Source organism: Furipterus horrens, unplaced genomic scaffold (assembly GCF_987537825.1).
Source record: "Furipterus horrens unplaced genomic scaffold, mFurHor1.1.pri manual_scaffold_3, whole genome shotgun sequence".
Taxonomy (NCBI): Eukaryota; Metazoa; Chordata; class Mammalia; order Chiroptera; family Furipteridae; genus Furipterus; species Furipterus horrens.
Window position 1 is genome coordinate 172,357,156 of NW_028327173.1, and position 24,217 is coordinate 172,381,372.

The 24,217-nt window shown below is 41.4% G+C and overlaps 1 protein-coding gene across 4 annotated transcripts in view; it reads right to left on the bottom strand.

Moving 5' to 3' along the window:
• Positions 1 to 2,947, bottom strand: part of TRIM9 (tripartite motif containing 9) — a 94,730-nt gene extending 91,783 nt beyond the window's left edge. For all 4 annotated transcript variants that reach the window (XM_090270866.1, XM_090270865.1, XM_090270868.1 and 1 more), the window contains exon 1: positions 1,962 to 2,947. In XM_090270866.1, coding sequence (XP_090126992.1) covers positions 1,962 to 2,783 — 822 coding nt within the window. In that variant the 5' untranslated portion in view covers positions 2,784 to 2,947. The remainder of the gene's footprint in view (positions 1 to 1,961) is intronic.
• Positions 2,948 to 24,217: the final 21,270 nt, after the last annotated feature.

Below are 24,217 nucleotides of genomic sequence, written 5' to 3' on the forward strand. Positions count from 1 at the left end.
TTAAAAACATTGAAATTGGAGCATTTTTAAAATAGTAGCATGTGCCTTGTGGGGCTCAAATTTGTTCTGAATTAGCTCTCCATCAGGACTAATATGGTTTAATATGTTATATGTGAGAACACAAATGACTGTAAATGTAGATTACATTCAATTAATATTGAGCTGAGGAAACCCTCCCTGATTGCTGACAGTAGTGATTTAAAAATTTCTTTCTGTAAATTAAATATCAATGGTCTCTCTTAAAGGACAGTCTCTAAGGAATGTTGGGAAACCCTGAATGGGGGCATAGCTAAGGACTGAACATCATCTTTAGGCTCTGCCTTATCCCTGGGCTTGCAATTAAAATGATGTGAAGAAACCTTCCCTACAGCAACCTGCCCTGTTCTTCACACCCCCAACTAAGTGCGTTACTTAAAAAGTGAAGTCAAGTTTACGCACATCTCCTCAAGAATGGTTCCCTTCCTTCTGAGCCCTGTGGACAACATTATAAAGATCTACTTACTCTTGACGCTTATTTTTCTAGTGTGTGTGGGGTTGGGGGAGGCAGGGAAGGAAGGGAAGCAATAGATATACAAAGGTAACATAATTAAAATACATAGCATGCCAGAGAGTGATAACTACTACTGAGAAAAATAAAGTAGGGAGGAAACAAAGGGGTATCTGAGATGAGTGGCAGCAACTGCGGTCAGGAAGATCTCCCTGCAAAGGCAACATTCGAACAAAGAATTGAAGGAGGCAAGAGAGTGAGCCACTCCTATATGGGTATAGCATTTTTGGGAAGAGCATTCTAGGTTAAAGGAACATCAAATGCAAAGGCAATGGAGCCAGAAGGTGCCTGGAGTTGGCTGAGGAACAGCAAGAGGGACACTATGGCTGGAGCAGAGGGAATGAGTGGCAGGAAATGAGATCGATGAGGCCAAAGGGGAACAGGTCATGTAGGTCCTGGTGGACCATTCTGAGGACTGTATGAGAAACGTGGGGTGGTGGGGTGGTGGGAGGGGGCGGTGGCGGAGGCAACTGGAGGATTGTGAGCTGCCAAGGGGCATGACCTAACAACAAGCTAGCTTTTGTGGAGGCGCCACCAAGAGACCAGAAAGATAAATCTGGTAACAGGTGTCTCAAAGTTTGCAGCCAAAACTACTGAAATAGGAAAATGATTGAATCCTGGACAATGGGTGTGTAGGTGGTTGGGAGGACTTTAGCTACCCTCGGAGACACGCTTGCCTAGCCTTCAGGCCTTGACTTCACAGAAACCTCAGGTCCTGCTCCTCCAGCCACGGGTCTTCTGGGAAGAGTTGGGATTTAAGCCTGCAAACGGAGTTGCCAAGGCGACCATAGAATTTCCCCATCCCACTCTGTCTCCTGAGCGCAAAGCAGTTGGATCCGAAGCCCTTCCAGAGGGTTCGCGAGGTCTGGGCCAGCGTGGACTCATCAGTATTCCACCTGCAGCGTTTCTCCCTCCCACAGCGTGACTCACGGCGCCTGCCAATCTAAGAGCTCCAGCCCCTGGCGGTCCGAGCACCCCACAGCCCCCACCTCCTCCCCGGGGAACGCCGCCAGAGCCCCATAGCTGGCTCTGCCTCGGAGTGGCCCTGGCGGTCCTTGGCACTGGGGCTCCTCTGCCCAGTTACCAGCGCTTTCCCGCATACTGGCCACAGCCGCAAGCTGCGTATCAGCAGAGGAGCAAGGGCGCCCTACTCCTGGCTCACAGGCAACGCGTCCAGGGATACCCGCTCTAAGGCATCCCCGCAAGAACTCTCTGGGGATAGTCAACTCCCCTGTGCACCGTGTAAGATCTCCCTGCGCTTCCTGCAATGCACCAGACAGGGGAAGCAAATATTGTAGGCGCCTGCATTGCGCCCCCGCCGGGATGCACTGTGCGCAAAAGAAGAGGACTGTCTGCTGCAAAACCGGAGGATCGGAGGCGCGGGGAGTTAGGGGTGGGTGTTCTTAGGACTTACCTTGTGCAGTTTCCACATGGCCCCCAGAGCTTTGACTTCATGGCTGGAGTGTTTGCCCTCTTCCAAGCATTGGTAGCACACGGGCATCTTGCACTGCACGCAGTACATACTGTGGTTCTCCAGCTCGTGGTCTGTGCAAGTGGAGACCTTGCGCGGGCTCAGCCTCCGGCTCACACGGCCCTGGGCGGGGGGCACCAGGCGGTGCTTGGCTAGGGGACCCCGGGGCGGGTGGCATCGAAGGCGACACGGATCGCAGTAGAAGACATCGCACTGTTCGCACATGACGGTAGCCTCCTTGGGCGCCTTCTCGCAGAGCTGGCACTTGAGAGCTGCGGCTTTGCTTTGCTGGTATCGGTCAATTACCCCTTCCAGGACGCGATTCTTGGGGAAGCCACGGAGACCCCGGTCATCCAGGATGAGGCTTCGGTGGCACTGGGGGCAGGTGATACAGGAGTTACGGGGCACCGGGGCCAAGGCCGGTGACAGGTGGGTGGGCGGTGGCGGCATAGCTGGGGGAAACACGCGGACGCCGTTGGGGGACTTCTGGCACGGGGTAGTGGGGGCGCTGGCAAAACCCCCGTAGGAGCCATAACCACTGTCTGCTTCGCTGTACAAGCTCATCTTGTCCAGGTCCAAGTAGTCATAGTCGGAGACCCCGGAGGCCGAGGCCCGACGGCTCTGGGGAGACTCAGACTCCGGGGTTTGCACCAGGATGTTGCGGGCACACGCCTGACATAAATTGTGAGAGCAGGGCAGGATGATGGGCTCCCGGTAGAAGGACCCGCACACGGGGCATTTTAACTCTTCTTCCATCTCTTCCATGGGGACCCGGATCGAAGGGAGGCAGTCCCGGCTGCAACGGACGGCTGAGCTGGAGAAGTAGCCAACCGACGTGTCGTGTCCAGCACCTTGGCCAGCGGCAGCGGCGGTGGTAGCGGTTGCTGCAGCGCCTTCCCGCGTTGCTTAGACGCAGACTCCCAGGGACTGAGACGCGCTTTCTGTGAGCTCCAGCACCGCGGTGCCCCTCGGCAGTCTGGGACCGCCCACTTCTGCCCTTCTAGTCCCGCCCCTGCCTGTAAACAGTGGCCTATTGGGCAACAGTCGAGAGCGAGAAGCTCTTACAGGCAAAACACCCCGTCCTTCTCTCTCCGCAGGCCACAGCGGGTTTGGTGGAGGACTCTGAGGACGAAGGAAGTCTTAGTTCCCGGCTGCATGATCTCGGGAGGGGGCTGGCGTGCGTTGGCGAGGGGAATCGGAAGGAGGAATTAGGCGGTATGACTCATTCTCGCCCCGCTTTCTTCCGACCTCCGGTGCAGTCACCCAGGAGTAGGGGGCGTGAGAACCCTTCCCCGCAGCGAGTGGGCTGACGGAGGGAGCTGGCGCTTCTCTCCAACAATCTGCATTTGGCTTACAGCTAAGATCTCCGCGCAGACCACAGCAGATTCCCGCCCCCGCCCCCCGTCTTCTTCCGTTGCTGGCAGCCTTTGCAGGCCCTCACTCAGGCCTAGGTTTCTGTATGGCAGCCAGGCCTTTGTCCCCGTCAAGAACTTGCTGAAGCCTGTCCCAGGCGCTTCCCCATCTCGGGGTCTGGCGGCATCGGGCGGGAGTCTGCGCTAGAGTCTCTTACCAGTCTTTCACCCTCAGTCCCTGGTGTCTAATAATATCGACTACTTAGAGCTTTAAACTAGGTGACCGATGTAAAGGCTCATTATATTAGTTCAAATCTATGCCCCTTCATTTCCCGCTTTAAATTCAGGCTGGGCGCAGAGGCTTCTTAAGGTATGGTTTGATCGTGCCTCTGTCCCTGCCTCCCAAAGCTGCATTCTTACGCTGCTCTCAGCACCTGGCCGAGCTTTCCCAAGGCCAGCAGGACCCTTGGTTCAACTGAGGCAGGGATGGGCTGGCCATTTATGAGCTCCTGTAGTTCAGTAACGAGCTCCAGCTAAATTACCTTGTCGCTGTGGAGTCTCAATATTCGACTCCAATCAGCATTATTCATTCAATGTCACATGGCCTGAGCATTTACCACAGTTTTAGAATGGTGGGTTCTTTCTGTTTTCTTAGGTGACAGTGCTGGGAAGGGGATGAAGGGGGTTCTAGTGTTAGCCCTCGTCTATTAGGCATCCTTCTTCTTCCTCTCCCCAAACATGACTGGAGATATCTGGTCTTGCCCCTTGCCTGCAGGACTGTTGAGTTTATAATAAAAGACACACACACACACACACAAAATCTTTGCGTCAAGTGACATAATGACATTTTGAGATAGTAAGTTATCTGAAATAATAGATGTCTGCCTTTTGCTGAATGATTCATGAAATAAATGACAAAAATTTTTTCTAAGTTCTAAAAAATACCCCTATTTTCCATCTTTCAAAAAGATATTTTGATTATATGCAGCTACATTTATCATTTAAAACCACTTTACTGCTGGGGTGGGGGTGGGGAAGGACTTTTTATAACCCTGCCCTTGGAGAAATAGTCCAATAAACTAGGTTATTTTTCCAATACTTTCGTCAATGAAAACAGCACTTGATCACTATCTGGGAGGGGGGGTATTCTCATTTTTATTTAAAGTTATGCTAATCACAAATGCTATACAATTCATTTTTTTAACTTGGCTTTTAGCTGGTTGGGTCCAGAGAATCCAAAGGCATATGTACTCTCTTTACATAGAATTTCTTCATGTGGGTTTGGAGCATCTGTATCTACAGGCTACATCTAATTTAGGGGTCCCAAGAGAATTGCTAATAACAAGTAGGTAATTGTTAAGAAACTGTAAGAAATACTAGTATCATTCATAATTTACACTCTTTTCCATGACATTTGTATACATTTGGCCAAAAGTCACAGTAGCCTTGGGCCAGGGCTTTGGACATTTCAAGGTGAGCAGCTGCTACTCTTTTTATGAGTTTGAACTTGACTTATCACAGTATACCATCTGCTATAGATTAAATATTTGTCTCCCCAAAATTCAGATCTTGAAATCCTAACCTCCAAGATGATGGTAGTAGGAGGTGGGTGGGGCCTTTGGGAGGTGATTAGGTCATGAGGACTGAGCCTTCATGAATGGGATTAGTCCTCTCATAAGAGTGACACAAGAAAGCTCCCTTGCTCCCTTCCACCAAACGAGGAAACAGTCCCTTACCAGCACCTTGATCTTGTATTTCCCAGCTTCCAGAACTGTGAGAAATAAATTTCTGTTGCTTATGAGCTACTCAGCCTATGGTATTTTGCTATTGCAGCCCAAACAAACTATCTGAGAGGTGGGTACACTTATCCCCATTTTAAAGATGAGTAAACTGAGAATAAGCAAAATACTCAAGGTCAACATTGGTGAGGCTGGGATTTGAACCCAGGTACATGTAAGTTTGTTTCTTTGTCCATTCATTCATTCATTCATTCATTTTTCTTTTTAAATATGCTTTATTGATTATGCTGTTACAGTTGTCACAATTTCTTTTCCCTTTGTTCCCCTCCACCCAGTGACCCCTCTCCCTCCAGATGTCCAACCCCTTAGTACATGCCAATTGGTTGTGCATATAGTTCTTCTCAACAGCTTCCTATCTACTCCGCTTCTTCCTACTATGCTTCTTAATTCCTGTACCATCTCCCTCCCTTTCCCTCTTCCCCCTCCCTGCATACCTCCCCCCCAAATGTTTCCATACCTATAATTCTTTTCCCACTCTTGTTGCCACCTTAGTTTGCCTTTGTTTTGATTCCCTAGCTTCTGTCGTTGGTTGTTGTGATATAGTGTTCATTTTAATGTTCAGAGTTTTGATCCTCTTTCTCCAAAACAAGTCCCTTTAACATTTTATATAACAGTAGTTTGGATCTGATGAACTCCTTCAGTTTTACTTTTTCCTGGGAGCACTTACTCTGCCTTTCTATTCTGAATGACAGCTTCGCTGGGTAAAGTAATCGTGGCTGTAGGTTTTTGCTTTTCATGCCTTTGAATATTTCTTGCCAGTCCCTTCTTGCCTGCAGAGTTTCTTTTGAGAAGTCAGCTGATAGTCTTATTGGGACCCCTTTGTATGTAATTCTCTTCTCTCTTGCTGCTTTTAAGATTCTCTCTTTCTCCTTAATTTTTGACATTTTGATTATAATGGGTCTTGGTGTGGTTCTCCCTGGGTCCAGTTGTTTTGGAACTCTCTGTGCTTCCTGGACCTGTAAGTCTATTTCCTTCCCCAAGTTAGGGAAGTTCGGCTTCATTATTTTTTCACATACTTTTTCAATTTCTAGTTCTTCTTCTTCACCTTCTGGCAACCCTATGATTCGGATGTTGGCCTGCTTATAGCTGTTCCATAGGTTTCTGAGCCTCTCCTCATTTCCCTCACTTTTCGTTTCCTCTTTCTGCAGTGGTTGATTGTTTGTTCCTTCCCTGTGTTCCAATTTGTTGATTTGATTCCTGGTTTTCTTTCTCTCACCACTAGTTTCATATGTGTTTTCATTCATTTCAGCAGGACTAGCCTTCATTCCTTCCCCGTATTGCTTAAGATCTGCTGTTAGGTCTGTAAGCATTTGTATACCCAAACATCTGAACTGTGCCTCAGAAAGATTTCCTATCTGCTGAGCCATTAGATTAGATATTTGCTGTCTGGTCAGCTGTGTGATTGGGATCTCTATCATGATCTGTGCCATCCTGACAGTTTTGCGTTTACCTTTGCTTCCTGGGTGGGGCTGTTACACCTTCTATGCTATAGGGGGTGGAGCCCCATGCACTGGTCACTACCAGGCAACCCTTCTCACCACACTGTGGCACTTTGCGTGGGGGTGGGGGTCCAAGAGGGATACCTGTTGTTCACTCTCCGCTGAGAGACCGGGAGCCTCCTCCTCTGTCCCCATGCTCTCTGGCCCTCACAGTCCGAGGCAATGGGGGTCTATCTTTCCCAGCGTTGGAATCATGAGCTGATGGGTTTGGTCTGTAGCTGGCATGCTCTCCAGGTGCTTCTTGCCTCCCCTTAAACACGAGTGTCTGTGCTTACCACTGTCCCACCGCTGTCCCTGCAGCTGCTGCCGCCAGCATAGCTTGGCCTCTCTGCCCTGGCTTCGCCCCTCCTACCCATTGGGACAAGCACCACTTCTTTATAACTTCATACATTGGACTTCCATTTATTTTCTGGAACTTCTGGTTTTGCGGTAGCTGTATTCCTTCTTACTTGTGGAGGGAGACAGAGCGTGTCAGCCTAGGCCCCCATCTTGGCCTAGGCTCCCATTCATTCTTTCAACAAATTCTGAGTTCTACTCTGTCAGTCTCTGCATGTGAAAAAATACCCCAAACAAAGAAATTCTATTCTTCTTACCTTCCCTGAAAGTTTATTATTTTCTTGAATTACTCTAAAATATTTTTGTAATCCTTTGAAGATTTTACCTTCCTGTTGCACTTTTGGCCATAATATACTTTAAAGCCCCCTAATGAGTTGTATTTAAAGGGAAATAAGCATCTGAATGTAATTGATGATATTATAGAAATACTATAGGGAATATCTTTCTTCCAACTGGTGATCAGCCCATGCCCTGAAGCACAAGGATTGATAGCCCTATAATTTCATCACTCCTGGGGTGACTGCAGATGTTCTCATTGTGTGAAGTGCCTGATTATTTTCTGAAATTTACTATTCACCTAAATGATGTTCTTTAACAATGAAATGAACAGATTTAAAATGTTCTAGCAGCTTTCCAATTTTTTTTTTAAAGACAAATGTTTACCAATGAAAAATTCAGGTGTTTTCCTATTTTCTTTTGACTACAGTGCTTAACTATTAACACAATAGTCTCTTAAATTCTAAAGAATGAACACTCAGAGAAGAAAACATTCTTTCTCATCTCCCCTCATTCTCTTCTAGAGTCACCAATCTTTAGCTGTAGGGGAAAATATCAATGAAAGAGCTGATTTTAGGCTCTGGCACTTTTAAGATTTTCTGACACATAGATTAAAATATTCTGTATTTACTTTGCGATTAATGATATTGATTAATGTGTTTTGCACAAATTGCATTATTTGAAAAGTGATGTGCATGATGTTCTATTCCAAAAGAAATTCAGAGGAAACTTCTTTTTATGGAGTAATTTAGCACATTGATATTTAGTTTTATACTCACTATATTTGTACCATTCTTTACTAATTTCCATATATACTTACTGTTGATATTCCTTTGTCTTTTTAATATGCAATTACCATAATAAATTAAGAGTAGTTTGCTTATTTAGTACTACTGGAAGATTACCTTATTCAAATTCCGTAGTATTTCCGATGATGATTAACATATTACTAATACTTTGGAAAGGGTAGACAGGAGAACCTGGGAGGATGGAGGTTTAATGAATCTTATATTAGGGTAAGAGAGTTGAAGGATAAATCCAGGAGGCCAACTTGTGATAACAGGAATCCCAGATGGAGGAAAAATCACAAATAGAAGAAAAATCACAATTGAAAAATAATTTTCCTGTATCAAAGAAAGATATGAAATTACAGGTTGAAAGGATTTTAGAATTATAGATGACCATGATGAATGATGACCCAGGCATCTGCAGATACAATTCTTGGCCCTTGAAAGGGACAAAGTAGCTGTATTACTTCTTAAGGGCTTGTTACAGTTTCCTTTAGAACTGACATTACTTTGGTTTCTCTACTTGTAAGCCCAGAAACTTATTGGTGTCTTTACACCAATAAATTTAACTTTTCTTGGTTAGCTTAAGTGTGTCTTCTTTACTTGCAATCAGAAGACCAAAAGTCAAATTATTCAGTCACATTTTAATCACTTACATGTTCAAATCTCCATCGTGGCAGACGCTGTTGGTGCACTGTTCATTTTTCCTCTACACGAACCTATCCATGCTGAAGGCCGCTTTGTGCAAAAAGTTGTGAGTTTTTTAGGGACTTTTCCAGCTGAGGGATTGTACTCAGCCAAGATACGGGACAAGCCAGAAATTTATACCATTTATACTATTTATAATAACCACAAATCAATATTTTTTTTTCTCTTCTGCTGGAAGAGGTGTCAGGTTAACAGGAGGAGCTAAGTGAATATCATCGTAGTAATTTCTGTTCTGATGAGATGTTGGGAAGTAGTTTTCTGCAAGGCTAGTGTAAATAACCATTCACAATAAAGAATTTTATTTCAATTCAAAGAAAGTTATCTTGCCTACATTATTCTTGAAGAAAAAAAATCAATTATAAAAGAAGCCTAGAAAATCAAACATCTGCCTATTTTTGGTTTGTCAGGGTCCGTCTCCAAAGATTTTAATGTTTATTCACTGTGGGTCAATTCTGGATTTGGGGAAGAATTGAATTATCAGGCTAATAATACATTTTCAACCGTGTGCTCCAGAAACTCACAGAGGCCTGATACGAGAATAGGTCTCAGTTCTCTTCTTCTCTCAGCCTCTGCTCAGGATTTCTTTAAGTCTGCTGCACAATGGGATTAGCTGTGTTGCACAGGGAAGTAGATAAGAGATAAATAATTCAGAAGGGGAGGTGTAGTGGGCTTTGGAGGAGAGAGCCTGGCAAAGGAACGTCAAGGAAAGACTAGAACACACAGCTATGGGATGGGTAACATTACAGCCTCAAGATTAATGAATGGTGATATCTTGTGCCAGACTATGGTGGAGACACAAAGAAGGAACAGCTCTCTGCTGCTGAGAAGGGATGATCAGGGGTTGACTGTCAGTGCACACTGGGGACAAGATCAGAAGGAAGGCTACATCCGGTTTTATATTTTGGTGTTATGTGCCTAGCTGGGTCAACCTCAGCTTTACTTCCATTTATTGATAAACACATTAAAAAAACCCTTAAAATATGAATGCTAATGTGATCACTTCTAAAATCCCAGAACCCAGAGGTCCAGAGTAGCTCTGTTCCTGCTTCCTACTGGGATGCAAAGCAACGGAGCAGGTTTGTATTGACTGTGTAGAATGCTTGTGGGTCAACAGGTTTGTGACCTGCTTCATACCTTTGTGTAAAACTGTGGAGGTAGGAGAAGTGGTTAAGTTTTAGTGATGTCTTCCCTCTCCATGTTGGAAGTTTTCATTGCTCAAGAAACCAATTATATTAAGAATAATTTAAATGTCAAAATTCAGAATGTTAACTTAAATTTTAATGTGTCTGACCAGAAGCCATAATTATTAGATAGCTCTTCTCCAAGTGAAGACATTTACTTGGGAACATACATTTAAGAGGCTGTCTCAGAAAATTAATTAGAAACAAGTTGTTTCCTTATTAGTAAAAATATTTTAATAAACTTTATTTAACAATAATCACACATAGTTCTATAAGTTTAAGATTTATTATATTTGTTGGTCCAGACTCTTCCCTGCCTCTTTTATTGCAGGATGGACTTTGCTTATATTTTTCTAGAATTCCTGTCTACATTTCAGAGACCAAGACCACACCTGTAGCTTCTGATGAAAGATGTATGAAAATTGAGAGCTTTATATAATCTTTATTTACGGTTGAGAAAAAAAACTGAAGTTTAGAGGGTTAACTGCCTGAGATTTCATAGTTGCTACATGGGAGAGTTGAGATTCTAACACAAATTTGACTGATGCCAAAGCTACTTGTATTAGTCTGCTTGGGTTGCCATGACAAAAATACCACAGACTGGGTGGTTAACAGAAATTTATTTTCTCATAGTTCAGGTGGCAAGGAGTCCAAGATCAGTGTCAGCAGGTCTTGTTCCTCCTGAGGCACCCTGGCTTGGTTTGTAGATGACCGTCTTTTCCCTTTGCCTTCACATGGTCTTCCCTCTGTGCCTATCTGTGTCCCAATCTCTTCCTCTTATAAGGATAACAATCATATTGGTTAAAGCCCACCTTAATGACTTCATTTAACTTTAATTACATTTTTATTCTGGAAGCATCATTGTTATCCATCCAATGTGGCAGTCTCCTGAGCTCTTGGAAAAGCTCCTTAACTAATTCTATCGTTACTTCTAAAACAGCACCTCCCCATAATAATAATTTGCTTGATTCTCTATAATTTAGAAATAAGTTATTAAAAATTATAAACCTCTGGTGATATTGACTGGAATCCAGGAATTGCTAGGAAGTGTTTGGAATGTTTCATAAGAATTCAAAGGAATCATGAGGAACGATTTTTCCTGGCAAATTCCCAGTTTTTATCAGAGCCATTCCATCTATTGGAATACATCAGAGAGTAAATCAGAGCACTGCTTACAACCTGTCTTCCAACAGTCTTGATTTTTATAACCTCTTGGGAGCCAAATCTAATGCGACAGGTTCTCCCATTACTTTCTCTTCTCTCATGCTAGTGAGTTTGTTCCTGGATATCTACTGCTTGTCCGGAGGCAAAATTAACTACCAATTTACTCTTGGACACCAAACTCAATGTTAATAATCCTGCTTGACAGTCTGTTGAGAGCTTCCTGAATTAGGAAGAACTAATAGATTTAAGTTTGCAGAACAATTCCAACTGATGTATTGGTAGTGACTCCCTAAGCAAGGGTGGTGTTATAAAGGTTGTAAGGCCATTTCCTTTAAAAAAAAAAAAAGAATAGTAAAATCAATTACTGAGGTATACTATGGAGAGGGAATAGTGGCACATGTGTAAATTTTCTTGCAGCATTAATAAATTCAGAGTTAGAAATTACTGAGATCTTACCTTGTGCCAGGCACTGGGCTCAGCCCAGTACATTCATTAAGTCAGTGAATCTTCACAACTCTGCAGGATAGGTGTTACATATCCCCACTGTAAAACGAAAGAAACAGGCATAGTGGAATTAAATAACTAGCCAAGATCACGCAGCTAGTGAGAGCCAGAGCAGGAACTTGAACCCTGGCAGTCATGCTATAGACTCCTCGCAACAATGTATCACATGTGTGGATTAAGATTTGAGCTGAGGCTGCCACAGGCAGAGCTGAGATGCTCCATTCACCATGAAAATGCAGGGTACCACCAAGCACCAGGGAGCACCACTTCTTAGAGGTGCCCTTGATACAGTTGTTCTGGCTTGGAGATAGGGGAGTGGAGGTAAGAGTGGCGGGAAAGACTTTCCTTCCCAAAGTTAAGTCCACACTTAAGCACCTACTCTGTGCCAAGCATTAGGGGACGTAGCAGAGCTCCCAGCCCTTGAGGAGCTCGAGTTAGGGGAGATAGGCAATAAATACATAACTTCAGGTCCAGATAAATGTTGTGGAGATGCTTAAAAAGTTATAGGGTGGGATTGAGAGGGGTGGGGGCTTAAGAGCCAGGAATGAAGGACTCTTGAAAAAAAAGTCTGAAAGATGGGAAAGAGGAAGCTATGGGAAAATCTGGGCACAAGTGCCCCACAGAGAAGGAGTAGCAAATGCAAGGACCCCGCCCTATAAGGAACTTGTCATATTGGAAGGAAAAAGGCTCATTTGCCATTATCTTGTTCAAGACTAAAGACATGGCCATGCTACAGGGGTTATCTGGGGTTCTCTAGCACAAAACCACCCTCTAAATGTATTATGTCAGTAAATCAGTAAGGAGGTCACACACATACCAACCTCCAGCTTTGGGAAGGATCAAATTAATTTGCTTGGAGAAGAATGTGAATTGCAGTGTGCGTTGGAGAAAGTGTGTATTGATAACATAATGGTCATGCACTGATCAAATGAACAGTAGAGAGAATACTTTTATTAACACAATTTAGAGAGTTTATCTTTGTAGAGAATATGTTAGAAAACTCAAGAGAATGGAGTCATTTTCACTAGTCCTGCTACACTAATCACATATTTTCCATTTGTTTTAGACACATCATTGTTTGGAAGAGCTATGGAGGGACAGACGCCTGTGGTTTAGGGATCTGGGGAAATGACAGGGCTTTTTTTTTTTTTTTTTCCTTTGAGTCTTCTCTAGCATTGGCTTGAGGTTGATTTACATTTGTCTATGTATTGCTTTAAAGTAAAAGAAAATATATGTTTTTCATGATCATTATATATATAGGACTATTGGCTAAGAGCCTGAATTAGCCTTTGCAAAATGGCTTAACCAAGCTTCCTCCTCAGACAAAACCTCTGGTATTGCTGTCCCACATGCCTAAGCTTATTTAAGAAGCATTTATCAGACCCTAACTATGTACCTAACTATATACCCAAATTCAGTAAGAGATAAAATTGCAAGCAGAGAAGTCATTGTATGTACCCTTGAGAAACTTGCGTTTAGTTGGGGAACGGTTTTATAAGTATTTGAAACAGCTAAAGAGCAAATCTAAAACAACTCAGAAAAAAATGATAATTAAGGTTGTCTAGTACATCATAGCTTGTAGATCATTTACACATACTCTTCTTTGTTTCACTCTCCCGTAGGTCTTTTGATAGTTATTAGTATCAGCGCAATTTCACAGGGGAGGAAACTAAGGCTTAGAAAGGTCGAATACTCAAGACAACCAGTAAGGTCAGATGTAGGACACTAAATAGTCAAGACCATGGGCTCTGGGTTCAGACAGATTGAGTTTTTAATGTTGGCTCTGGTTCTTATTAATTTTGCCAACTTGGGAAGTTCCTACCCACCCTAAGCCTGAGTTAACTCATTTGTAAGGATAACAATAGTATTCACTTACTACAGGTGTTATATTAAGTGAGAAATATGTTGATAATGCTTAGCCCAGGGCTGGGTCCACTGAATGCACTCCATGAATGTAGCCTTTGCTTGCTATGAGGTGATGGTGAGCTAGAATTGAATCCCGGCATCACTAAGTCTCTCAAATACAAGACTCCTCATGTAGTGTGGACTGCAGTGTCTCCCTCCTTAGGTTCAAAACATGGCCTGGCTACTTTCAAGTATTACTGTGGCCAAGTTACTTAACTGCTTGGTGTCTCTGTTTTCTCCCTTGTAAAATGGGGATAATCTAGTGCCTACTTCAGGGGCTAATGTGAAGATGAAATGATTTATTACAGATACGGTACTCGGAACAATGCTGAGCACATGGTAAGCTCCCTAAAGGATGAAAGATGGAGGTGGGGTGAGTTTAGCTAGGAAGCCTTTTTCTAAGAAGCACTTGTAACTTACATCCCGATGGCCCAAATGCCAGCAGAAGCTGAAATGGCACATCCTGCTGATCATCCACCTCGCACAGTTGGGGGAAGGCGTCGTGGCCAGCTTTGCAAACCTATCTCTGCTGCCTCTCTTGCACCTGTCAAAACTGCAGGGGCTGCTGAGCAACACATAAAAAATCTAATTTACTCAAGTCATTTTTCCCCACATACATCTATCCACACTTGAAGGTGGCAAAACACATTTGAGAATTTGCCATCCCACATAGAGGGTATGAACTTGTCAGCTTGTTCTGTCAATAGGCTTGATGTCTGAGCATTGTTGTCATCACAGAGCTGCTTGTTATCTGCCAGGCTTGATTGTTTCCCTCTGAAGTGGGAATTGAAGGTTCTTTAACAGGAGAAAAAAGCTTTACCAAGTCCCAGATATAATTAAAAGCCACAGCCCTTGACTTTGTAAAGTGGAAGGTTTGGTCCCTGTGTGCACTCAGCTGCATTTGGCCCCATGGTCCTCAAGCCCTCGCCCATTTCTCTCCTCCCCTGCCTTCACTTTTCATTACCTTTCTCCTCTTCCAAGGCCTGTCTAATGGGGGCAGGAGTAAGCTCAGCTTTGTCAAATAAATTTACTATTTATTGTACACCTACCTACCACATGTTTACATATATGACCTTGTTTATTCCTCACATGACCCCCTGAAGATATGAACATCGACCTACTTGATGACAGAATCAGGAATTTAAACCATCATGCTTGCAAAGAGCTCGCCTCTCTTGTCTTTAAATCATAGATGTTTTGGTTTTTGTGTTAGGATACTATAGTTTAATTGCATTGTTTAGATTTTGGACAACTAAGAAGGCTCACATATAAGCAAGTCGTAGATTTAATAAAAAGAAGAGAAGGACATAATCCTAGATCCAGAAATTAAATTAGACAAATCTTAATGGCTTCTTATAAATGTGATTCAAATGCATTTTATTAAAATCTGATGGGGGTAATAAGAAATGGGTAGATATCTGGCTTTGGAGTCAGACTCACGTGGGGTCAAATTTTGACTCCATGGTGGTCTTAAGCAAGTTACCTCACCTGTTAAAAGGCCTTAATTTCTTCAACTACAAACAGAGATAAAATACTTGAGTTAGAGTGTGATTATGAGGACTAAATAAAATAACATATGTAAAGCACTTACTTGGCTCATGGCTATTTCTAAATTAGTTTTTCTAAATTAGTTTTTCTCTTTTTGAATCACACCTCTCTTTAGTGGACATAGAAGGGAAAATTTTTCAAAACACCACAACATGAATGTGATTTTATTATAAAAGAAACAGTAGTCTTTGCCATGACCTGGTCAGACAGGTAAGAATAAACTAATAGCAAAACAGATTAAATAAAATTTAAGAATTTTCAGCTTCTTAGAGGAATCCCCATTGTTATACAGCAATTACAAGGAGAAGAAAGGATACATTTTGAATATGGACAATGACCTTATAGAGCCAGACGGCACTTAGAGAAAGCAATTTGAACTTAGGTCATCTGGGTTCCAGTTTCCTGTCTAACTGGTGATGCTCAGTGCCAATGTCCACTATCTTAGAAAACAAATGACGCAGATGGGGGCATCTTTTTGTTGCTTTGTTGGATATAGAAAGAGCATACTCACTGCCATTCACTAGTAACCTAAGAATCATAAGATGTAACTGGGGAATGTTGCTTTTTCCATAAACTGACTGAGAATAGTTATTTTGAAAACAGCTCTCTAAAAGCTGTTTAATTGTAGGCAAAAATCTAAGTGAAAATGTCAATTTCTTGGTGGAAACAGAATCACATTTTAAAAGAAGGATATGTTTAATGAGGATTCAAGAACTATGTTTCTTTCTTTAGAGGTACTGTTAACAGCTTCCTTTTGGCAACTTCTGCCATATCAATTTTGGGAATAACATATGGAGAAATGATCAAATTCCATCCATTAGGTAAGTGGATTTATCCTTTAGTTTTTTTAAACCAAATGGCTTGGTGGTTTTCACAAAGAAAGACATTTTGTTGTGTTAAATGACTAATGGTACAATTTGTTTTACATGACCAAAAAAGGAGAGTAATTAGCTTGAGAGCATTTGGAATGGATTTTTGAAGAAGCACTTCATCTTCTGAGAATGGGGCACCTGAAGCATTAGTGACAGTCCTAATCAATCCTCCTTTGTTTCAGAAAAGCGAAGACTTTTTTTTTTTTTTTTTTTTTTTAAGGACTAGAATTGTGAGGGAAAGACAGATTCTAGAAGAGACACTGAGCAGAAAGTAAAGCTGATGGATTTACAGGTTAGGGATTTAAAATGTTAATATTTGCCTCTTCTTTTGTAATATATATTCATAGGCTTTTAAAATTATAAAAGGATAGCATGTTAAATCAATTTGTGTTATATATCACTGTATAAGATACTTGATGTTTTTTCAAGATCAAAATAAAGACATATTCATCTTGATCTGAAAGGCTCCTGCTTCTTTTTTTTAACGTCTCTTACCATGGGTAATTGTGCATACATGTCTTTCTCCTGTACTTGAAATCATTCTGTGTCAGCTGAGGTCCAGAGCTACTGAGGAACCTGAGATAAAATGGGAGAAAAAAGAAACCTCCAAACTGGTGACTTAGGGAAATCCTCTCCAAATTTTTTTCTCTTTCCTTTGCTCATAATCACTATCCTTTTAATTGCCACACCACTGAAGATAATGTAGCTCAATTTCAAAAAAATTAATGGAAGTTGATTTAAGAAGATTAAAAGAAACAACTAAATTCTAAAAACAAAACATAACAAAACTAGGTTCATAGAAGATATAATAATTAAACCACCATAAAAGTGATAGAGTATCCTGAACTTAATGATAGATTGTATTTAAAAAATATTTTTAAAGATAGTGAATGCTAATTAATAAGCAAAAGTAGCTTGGGAATATATACATATTTTTGGAAAAGACAAATTGGCAGATATATCAGTTAGCTATTCCTATATAACGCATAACTACAAAATATGTTAGTTAAAAACAACAACCACTTATTTATTATTTCTCATGAACCTACATGTCCCTTGGGTGGTTCTGCTGATCTATCTTCACCTGGTTTGACTAATGCTTTGATTTTAGCTGGGGGTTTATCACTGGCCTGACAATTAGCTGGCAGTTTGCTGATCTATGTTGGCTTCAGCTGGGATGATTGGACTTCACATATCTAAGTCTCGACTGGCTAGCCTAATCTTTTTTTTTTTCTTTTTTGCCACAAGATGGGTCCTGCAGAAGTTCTTTTTTTAATTCTCTGTTTGTGTTTGTATGTCAAGTTTGTTAATTTCTTATTGGACTAAACAGGTTATATGGCCAAGCCCAGATTCAAACTGGGCCAGAACTACAGAGTTAAAGGCAGAGGACATACATGTAAAGAGGACATTGATTGGGACCATTAATGCAATGACCAAGAAACCTATTGACTGGTACTTTAACTATCATGAAGCTAAAATGAATGAAAATTAATATGGTGAGTAATATCTTAGCATCTACTGAAGAAATCATCATTAATCTTTGGAACAACCTGAGAAGGCTTCCTATAGGAGGAGAATGAAAGGAAGCCCATTTCAGGTGGAGAAAACAATACTGTGGAATTAAACCGTACTTAATGGAGAGATAGCCATTTATGTTTTTGTAATGGGTTATTTTTTACTCTTTGCCATCTTTTGCGTTTTACCTCAGTGGCAAGTTATTTTTTGCTCACATATCCTAGCAACCTTGAGCCCCCCTTTTGCTAGCTGACTCTAGCTGTTATCTGGCCACCCCAAGGACATGAGAATAGTGTCCAGCCAAGTATTTATCAGCTGAAGTTCCTTCTAAATTAGAAAATATGTATATATGTAGTTTCTCACGCCTGTGTAGTTTTTTCTTTTGTTGTTATCTAGTTACCTCAAGGACATAGGAATAGTTCTGTTGCCTTTAAAAAACCTTTTAGTCTGTAAGGCGGCGCGGCTCTCCCATCTTCTGCTTCTGAAAGTGGGAAGACCCGTCCCTGGCCAGGTAAATAAACGCCATAAATTTACTTCTAAATTGCCTCGTGTCCTCTTTGCTCGCTAATGCTCCATAACAGTTTTCAGTTCCCAGTTGAGAAACATGCAAGTTTTTTTATCATTTCTCTATCTCAGCCAATGATGATCTATGAATCTCTGTATTTATTTATCATGTTTATAAGGGTAAGTGGTATGTATATTTATACATATAAACCAAGTAAATATACTTATAAAATACATTATCAGAAATAGAATTGCTAATTCAAGTAGTTCTATAAATTATTATAGGTATTGTCAAATTGCCATCTAAACAGGCTACAGAAATTTATATTCCTACTAACAGTGTATAAGACTGTTTTCCTTATGTTATGAAACTTTTAAATCTTTCCTAATATGAGAGATATAGTATCTTGTGATTTTTATTATTATTATTTTTTGGTTAACAGGGAGATTAAGCAACAATGTTTTCATATATATAGACCATCTGAGCTTCTTGTAAACTATCAGTTCATCTCTCACCAATCTTATTTAAAAAAATAAGCCTAACTTTTACGATTCTTTCTTCCAACTTTTAATTTTCAATGTTGTTTCTTTTAACTTTTGGCCTTTATTTATTTAATACTTTACTCTCTTTTCATGTTAATATTTTTCTTCTTTACTCCAAATAATCTCTTTGGCATTTTTTCTATGTAAATTTATTTCACTCCTTTTAATTTTTAATTCCCTTATTTTATAACTAACCTTTTGTTTTTAACCTCTCCTTAACCTACAACTGAACTTTTACTCAGAAGTCACAGCCCGCAGGGCAGAACGGAGTCTGCCTCTGCAGCTGCCCTCTCACCCCTCTTGCCTCCGAAGTGAATTTCTTACCCTTTGATCTTCACCTTGGGTACCTCAGCAAGCTAAATAGCTGACCTTGCCCAGGACAACTCCTATTTTCTCTTGGACAGATGGTGCTTTTGTTTTCCTGAAAGTAACACAGAGGTTATATCTTTTCAAAGGTATGAAAAGTCTTGATAACTTGCACTATCCACAAACTATCTTCAAAGATTAGTTCTGAGGAGTGGAACTGGGGGCTTGTGCATGGGAAAGGAGATACAGAACCTGTCCTTTATACTTATCTGTACTGTTTGGAATGTTTCCATAACCATGTAGAACTTTCACAAAATACACAATTTAGAAACTAGTAAATCTTTCATTTTTAAAATTTATAGGCAATACCTGTGGGAAAAACCACATCACCCTCATGCTAAAGGTGACATGGGAAGTCAGTACTCTGCTCTGACATTGGTGAGAAACCTCTTGATAGATATGTCTGGGATAAGGTGTTATAGTATGTATGTATTGGGGGTGGGGTGGGGGGGGGACAGCCCCTAAAGTGATCCCTGTTTTCTGGTATTCATGCCCTGTATAATCCTCTCCCTTTGAGTGAGTGAGACCTGTGACCAGCTCCATATGGCAAAGGTGATGAGATGACACTCCCATGATTGTTATGGTACATTAGATACGACTGCTTGTTTTTAGCTCTTGCTCTCCTGCTGGCTTTATAGAAGCAGATAAACTTTGCCTTATTCTTTTCTTGGAACTTTTTTTTAAAGTGTATTTTGTTGATTATGTTGTCACAGTAGTCCCAATTTTTTCCCCCTTTGCTCCCCTCTGCCAAGTACCACCCTTCCCTCCAGCAATCCCACCCCCTTAGTTCATGTCCATGGGTCATGTATATAAGTTCTTTGGCTTCACCCTTTCCTATGTTATTCTTAACTTCCCCCTGTCTATTTTGTACCAACCAATTATGATTCTTAATCGCTGCACCATATCCTCATTTCTCCCCCTCCCCACTCCCAGCTGTTTTCCCTCCAAATGATCCTCATACCTATGATTCTGTTCCTATTCCGGTTTGCTTAGTTGGGTTTTGTTTTTCTTTTTTAGATTCAGTTGTTGATAGTTGTGAGTTTGTTGTCATTTTAGTGTTCACAGTTTTGATCTTCTTTTTCTTAAGTAAGTCTCTTTGACATTTAATATAATAGCTTGGTGATGATGAGCTCCTTCAGCTTTACCTTGTCTGGGAAGCACTTCATCTGCCTTCCATTTTAAATGATAGTTTTGCTGGTTGCCAGTCCCTTCTTGCCTGCAAAGTTTCTTTTGAGAAATCAGCTGACAGTCTTATAGGCACCCCTTTGTAGGGAACTCTCTGCTTTTCTCTTGCTGCTTTTAATGTTCTCTCTTTATCTTGAATCTTTGGCATTTTAATTATGATGTGTCTTGGTGTGGTCCTTTTTGGGTCTAGCTTGTTTGGGACTCTCTATGCTTCCTGGACTTGTATGTCTATTTCCTTCACCAAATTTGGGGGTTTTCCTTCATTATTTTTTTATATAAGTTTTCAATTTCTTGCTCTTCCTCTTCTCCTTCTGGCACCCCTATGGTTCGGATGTTGGCACATTTGAAGTTTTCCCAGAGGTTCCTAAGCCTCTCCTCAATTTTTTTCAATTCTTGTTTCCTCTTTCTGTACTGATTGTTTTTTTCTTTCTTATTTTCCAAATAATTAATTTGAACCCTAGTTTTCTTCCCTTCACCATTGGTTTTGTGTGGATTTTCCTTTGTTTCATTTAGTATAGCCTTCACTTCTTCCCTTATGCATTTGCCATACTTAAGATATCTGTCAAGCCTGTGAGTATCTTTACCACCTGTGTTTTGAACTCTTCGTTTGTTAGGTTGGCTATCTCTTCATTGCTTAGTTCTGCCATTGGAACTTTGATTTGTTCCCCCTTTTAGGCCATACTTCTCTGTCTCCTCATCTTGATAGGCCCCTGTGTTTGTTTGCCTCTGTGTCTTAGGTAGAGCTCTTGCTACTGTTACATTGTAAGGGGCAGAGCCTTAGGTATTTGACAGTAGAGGGCGACCTGTTTCACCACATTGTGGTGCTGTGTGTGTGTGTGTGGGAGGTGTCTGAGAGGGAACAATGCTGCCTGCTCAGCACTCGCCCCTTTTCTAGGCACTTCTCCCACTTCCGTATGGGACTGGCACCTCTCTAGCTGTTGCCCTGGCTGTTGTTCCCAGAGTGGGTGCGCCTGCAGATGTTCTAGGACCATGGGGGCCCTTTAAACAAATGGACTCTGCTGAGAGACTGGCAGTTTATTCCTCTGCCCCAACCCCTACTGGTTTGTACAGTCAAAAGCAATGAGGCTCTATTTTCTCTAGCACTGGGACCATGAGCTGTGCGATCTGGTCTGGTGCTGGGAGCACTCCCCAGGTGCCCTTTGTGACTTTTTAAAATGCGTGACTGTACTTTCTGTTGGCCTGCCGCTGTTGCCGCCGCCTCTGCCACCACTACACCGCATCCTCTCTGCCACAGCTCTGCCCCTCCTACCTGTATGGATGAGTATTTCTTCTTTCCATGTTTGTTTGTTGGACTTCCATGCAGCTCAGTTTTCTGGAACTTCTGGTTGTCTCTAGTTTTGAGGTAGTTGTATTCCTTCTTAGTTGTGGAGGGAGACGTAGTGTGTCTGGCTAGGCCTCCATCTTGGCTAGAAGTCCTCTTGGAATGTTTTTGAACTTATTTCCTACTCAGGCTATTCTCCTTCCTCCCTGCCACTTGAAAACTAATTTATTATTCAAAACTAATTCATTATCCATTATTCAATCATCCCTTCTGCAAAACTTTTTCAGCCACAGTAGTGCCTTGCACATGTTTCTATTACTAGATTTATTACACTACATTTTTGCATTTATATGTCTGTCTTCCTAACTTATGAGCTCTTTGTATCTGTATGCCTATCTCTAGCTCACAGTAGGTATTTAACACATATTTACTTTAAATTATCAGGATTCAGTGTGACATCAGGAAGATGTATCAACACTGAGTCACAGGGTTGGCTCCACTGGCAATCTTCCCCTAACACCTTGAAATGTGGGACAGTGACACAGAGGTCATATCTTTTTAAAAGTATTAAAAGGGGGAACTTTCTGGGGCTGTAAAATGGTGTAGCTGCTGCGGGGAACAGTGTGGTGGTTCTTCAAAAAGTTAAATACAGAGTATGTTTATGAATATGATCCAGTAATTCCAGTTCTGAGTATATACCCAAAAGAATCGAAAGTAGGGACTTAAACAGATACTTGGCATCAATGTTCATAGTAGCACTGTTCATAATAGCCAAAAGGTAGAAACAACCCAAATGTCCATTAACAGAGGAATGGATAAGGAAAAATACATATAATGTGTTTATAGTTTATTGTTGTAATTATTCTATAATAATTACATATTGCTCAGCCTTAAAAAGGAAGGAAATTCTGATACACACAAAAACATGGATAAACCTTGAAAACATTATACTAAGTCAAATAAGCCAGACATAAAAGGACATATATTTTATGATGTTACTTATATGAAGTACCAAGAACAGGCCTATTCATTGTGGCAGAAAGTAGAATAGTGGTTGCTGGGGGCTAAGAGGAGGGAATAATGGGACTTATGGGTTAATGGTTAGAGTTTCTGTTTCAGATGATGAAAAAGTTCTGGAAATAGATAGTGGTGATGGTTACACAACATTGTGAATGTACCTAATGTCATTGAATTGTACACTTAAAAATGACTAAAATGGTAAATTTTATGTATATTTTTCTACAAACAAAAAAGTAACTTGGTCCCCCTGGGGTGTGGGAAGGGTAACATTTATCTAGAGAATGAACCCATGTTTTGTCCCAGTAAAGAGTTGATACCTACAACCAGAGTCTGGTTTTCCTTTGCAAATTACTTAGAGAGTAGTAAAGGGAAAAAAAATTCCCCTGTTGCTTTTTCTGAAATGAATTTATATTCAAAGAACATTCTCCTGCTCCATGTATTAGCCCTTAATATTTCCAGTTAATACTACAGTGATTAAATCAGTTTTGTTATTAGATCAATCACTCAGGAGTTAGAGACTGGTAAATGTTACAGTATAACTGGAAATTTCAGCCAACCGGGCTAAACCTACCTCACCAATTCCTTGTGCTACATTTTCTGTCCAGGCTGGGAAGGAAGGCCTGAGCCTTCTTTGTTGCAGACCAACTTGAAGATTCCCTTGTCTTTCCAGAATTTCACCAAATAAGTTTTTTTAATTGTTTGATTTTAGAGAGAGAGAAGAGGAGAAGGAGGAGGAGGAGGAAGGGGGAGTAGGAAGAAGAAGAGGAGGAGAAGAAAGAGGAAGAGGAAGAGGAGGAGAAAGAGGAGGAAGGGGGAGGAGGAGGAGGAGAGAGAGAGAGACACCGATATGTCGATATGTCATTCCACTTTTTTGTTCATTCATTGGTTGATTCCTGTACGTGCCCTGACCGGAGATGGAACCTGCAACCTTGGTGTGTGGGAATGACACTCTAATCAACCGAACTACCTAGCCAGGGCTCTCCAAATAATCTTAATGCAAAATGACAGATGGAGTCAGAAAACAGACTGTATCTGTCTTCAATGGGCATGTGTTAAACACAGACAGCATGTGGTTATATTATAAGCTCTTGAGACAGACGTCTTCTGGAAACCTTTCATAGTCCTGTTGCTGCTGCCATGGCAACTCGTAGAGCTTTCGGTTCTGTCTGGGCCCTTCCTCCAGCACTTGACTGCTGAAGCGTGACTTCTGTTTGGTGCTCTAGGAAAGCCCAGTTTCATAGACTGTGTGGCAGTCTCTGACTATCATAAGCGAATTGTGTCTTTTTTGCTGCTCAGAGCCAAGCTGCTATTTTATTTGGGGTCTAAAGCCCTCTACCTCTGGGTGCTGCTCAGAGGATCTGGGTTGCTCCTTTTGGGTTGGGTGCTTATGTAACCTGGAGGCATGATGGGGTCTGCTTCTTTTTAATTGTGTGATTACTACAAAGGGAAAATAACTATAGTCATGGTGGTGAGTAAGTAGGGGAGAGGCACAGAATTGAATGATGTGCAACTACGTGCTGCTCTGGTATCATATGACAGTCTCATTTTGGGGCACAGTCTTAAGAGATGGTGTCATTATTGTTTCAGGATAGAAGCAACAGCCAACACTGAAAAATACCCAGCAACAATTTGGTAAATGTTGCTTTCAATTTCCAATGAAATACAATACACAATCTATCAAGTTGATTTAAAAAGTATTTTTAGACTTTGTTTTAATGTAAGACATTTACAGGTCATTGTAGTATGCGACTCTGACAATTTTTGATGCTCAACTACAGTTCCCTTATGTTTTTTCATAAAGAGAAATGATTTTGTGGGAAATTAGGAATAAATCCTTATACTTAAAATAACT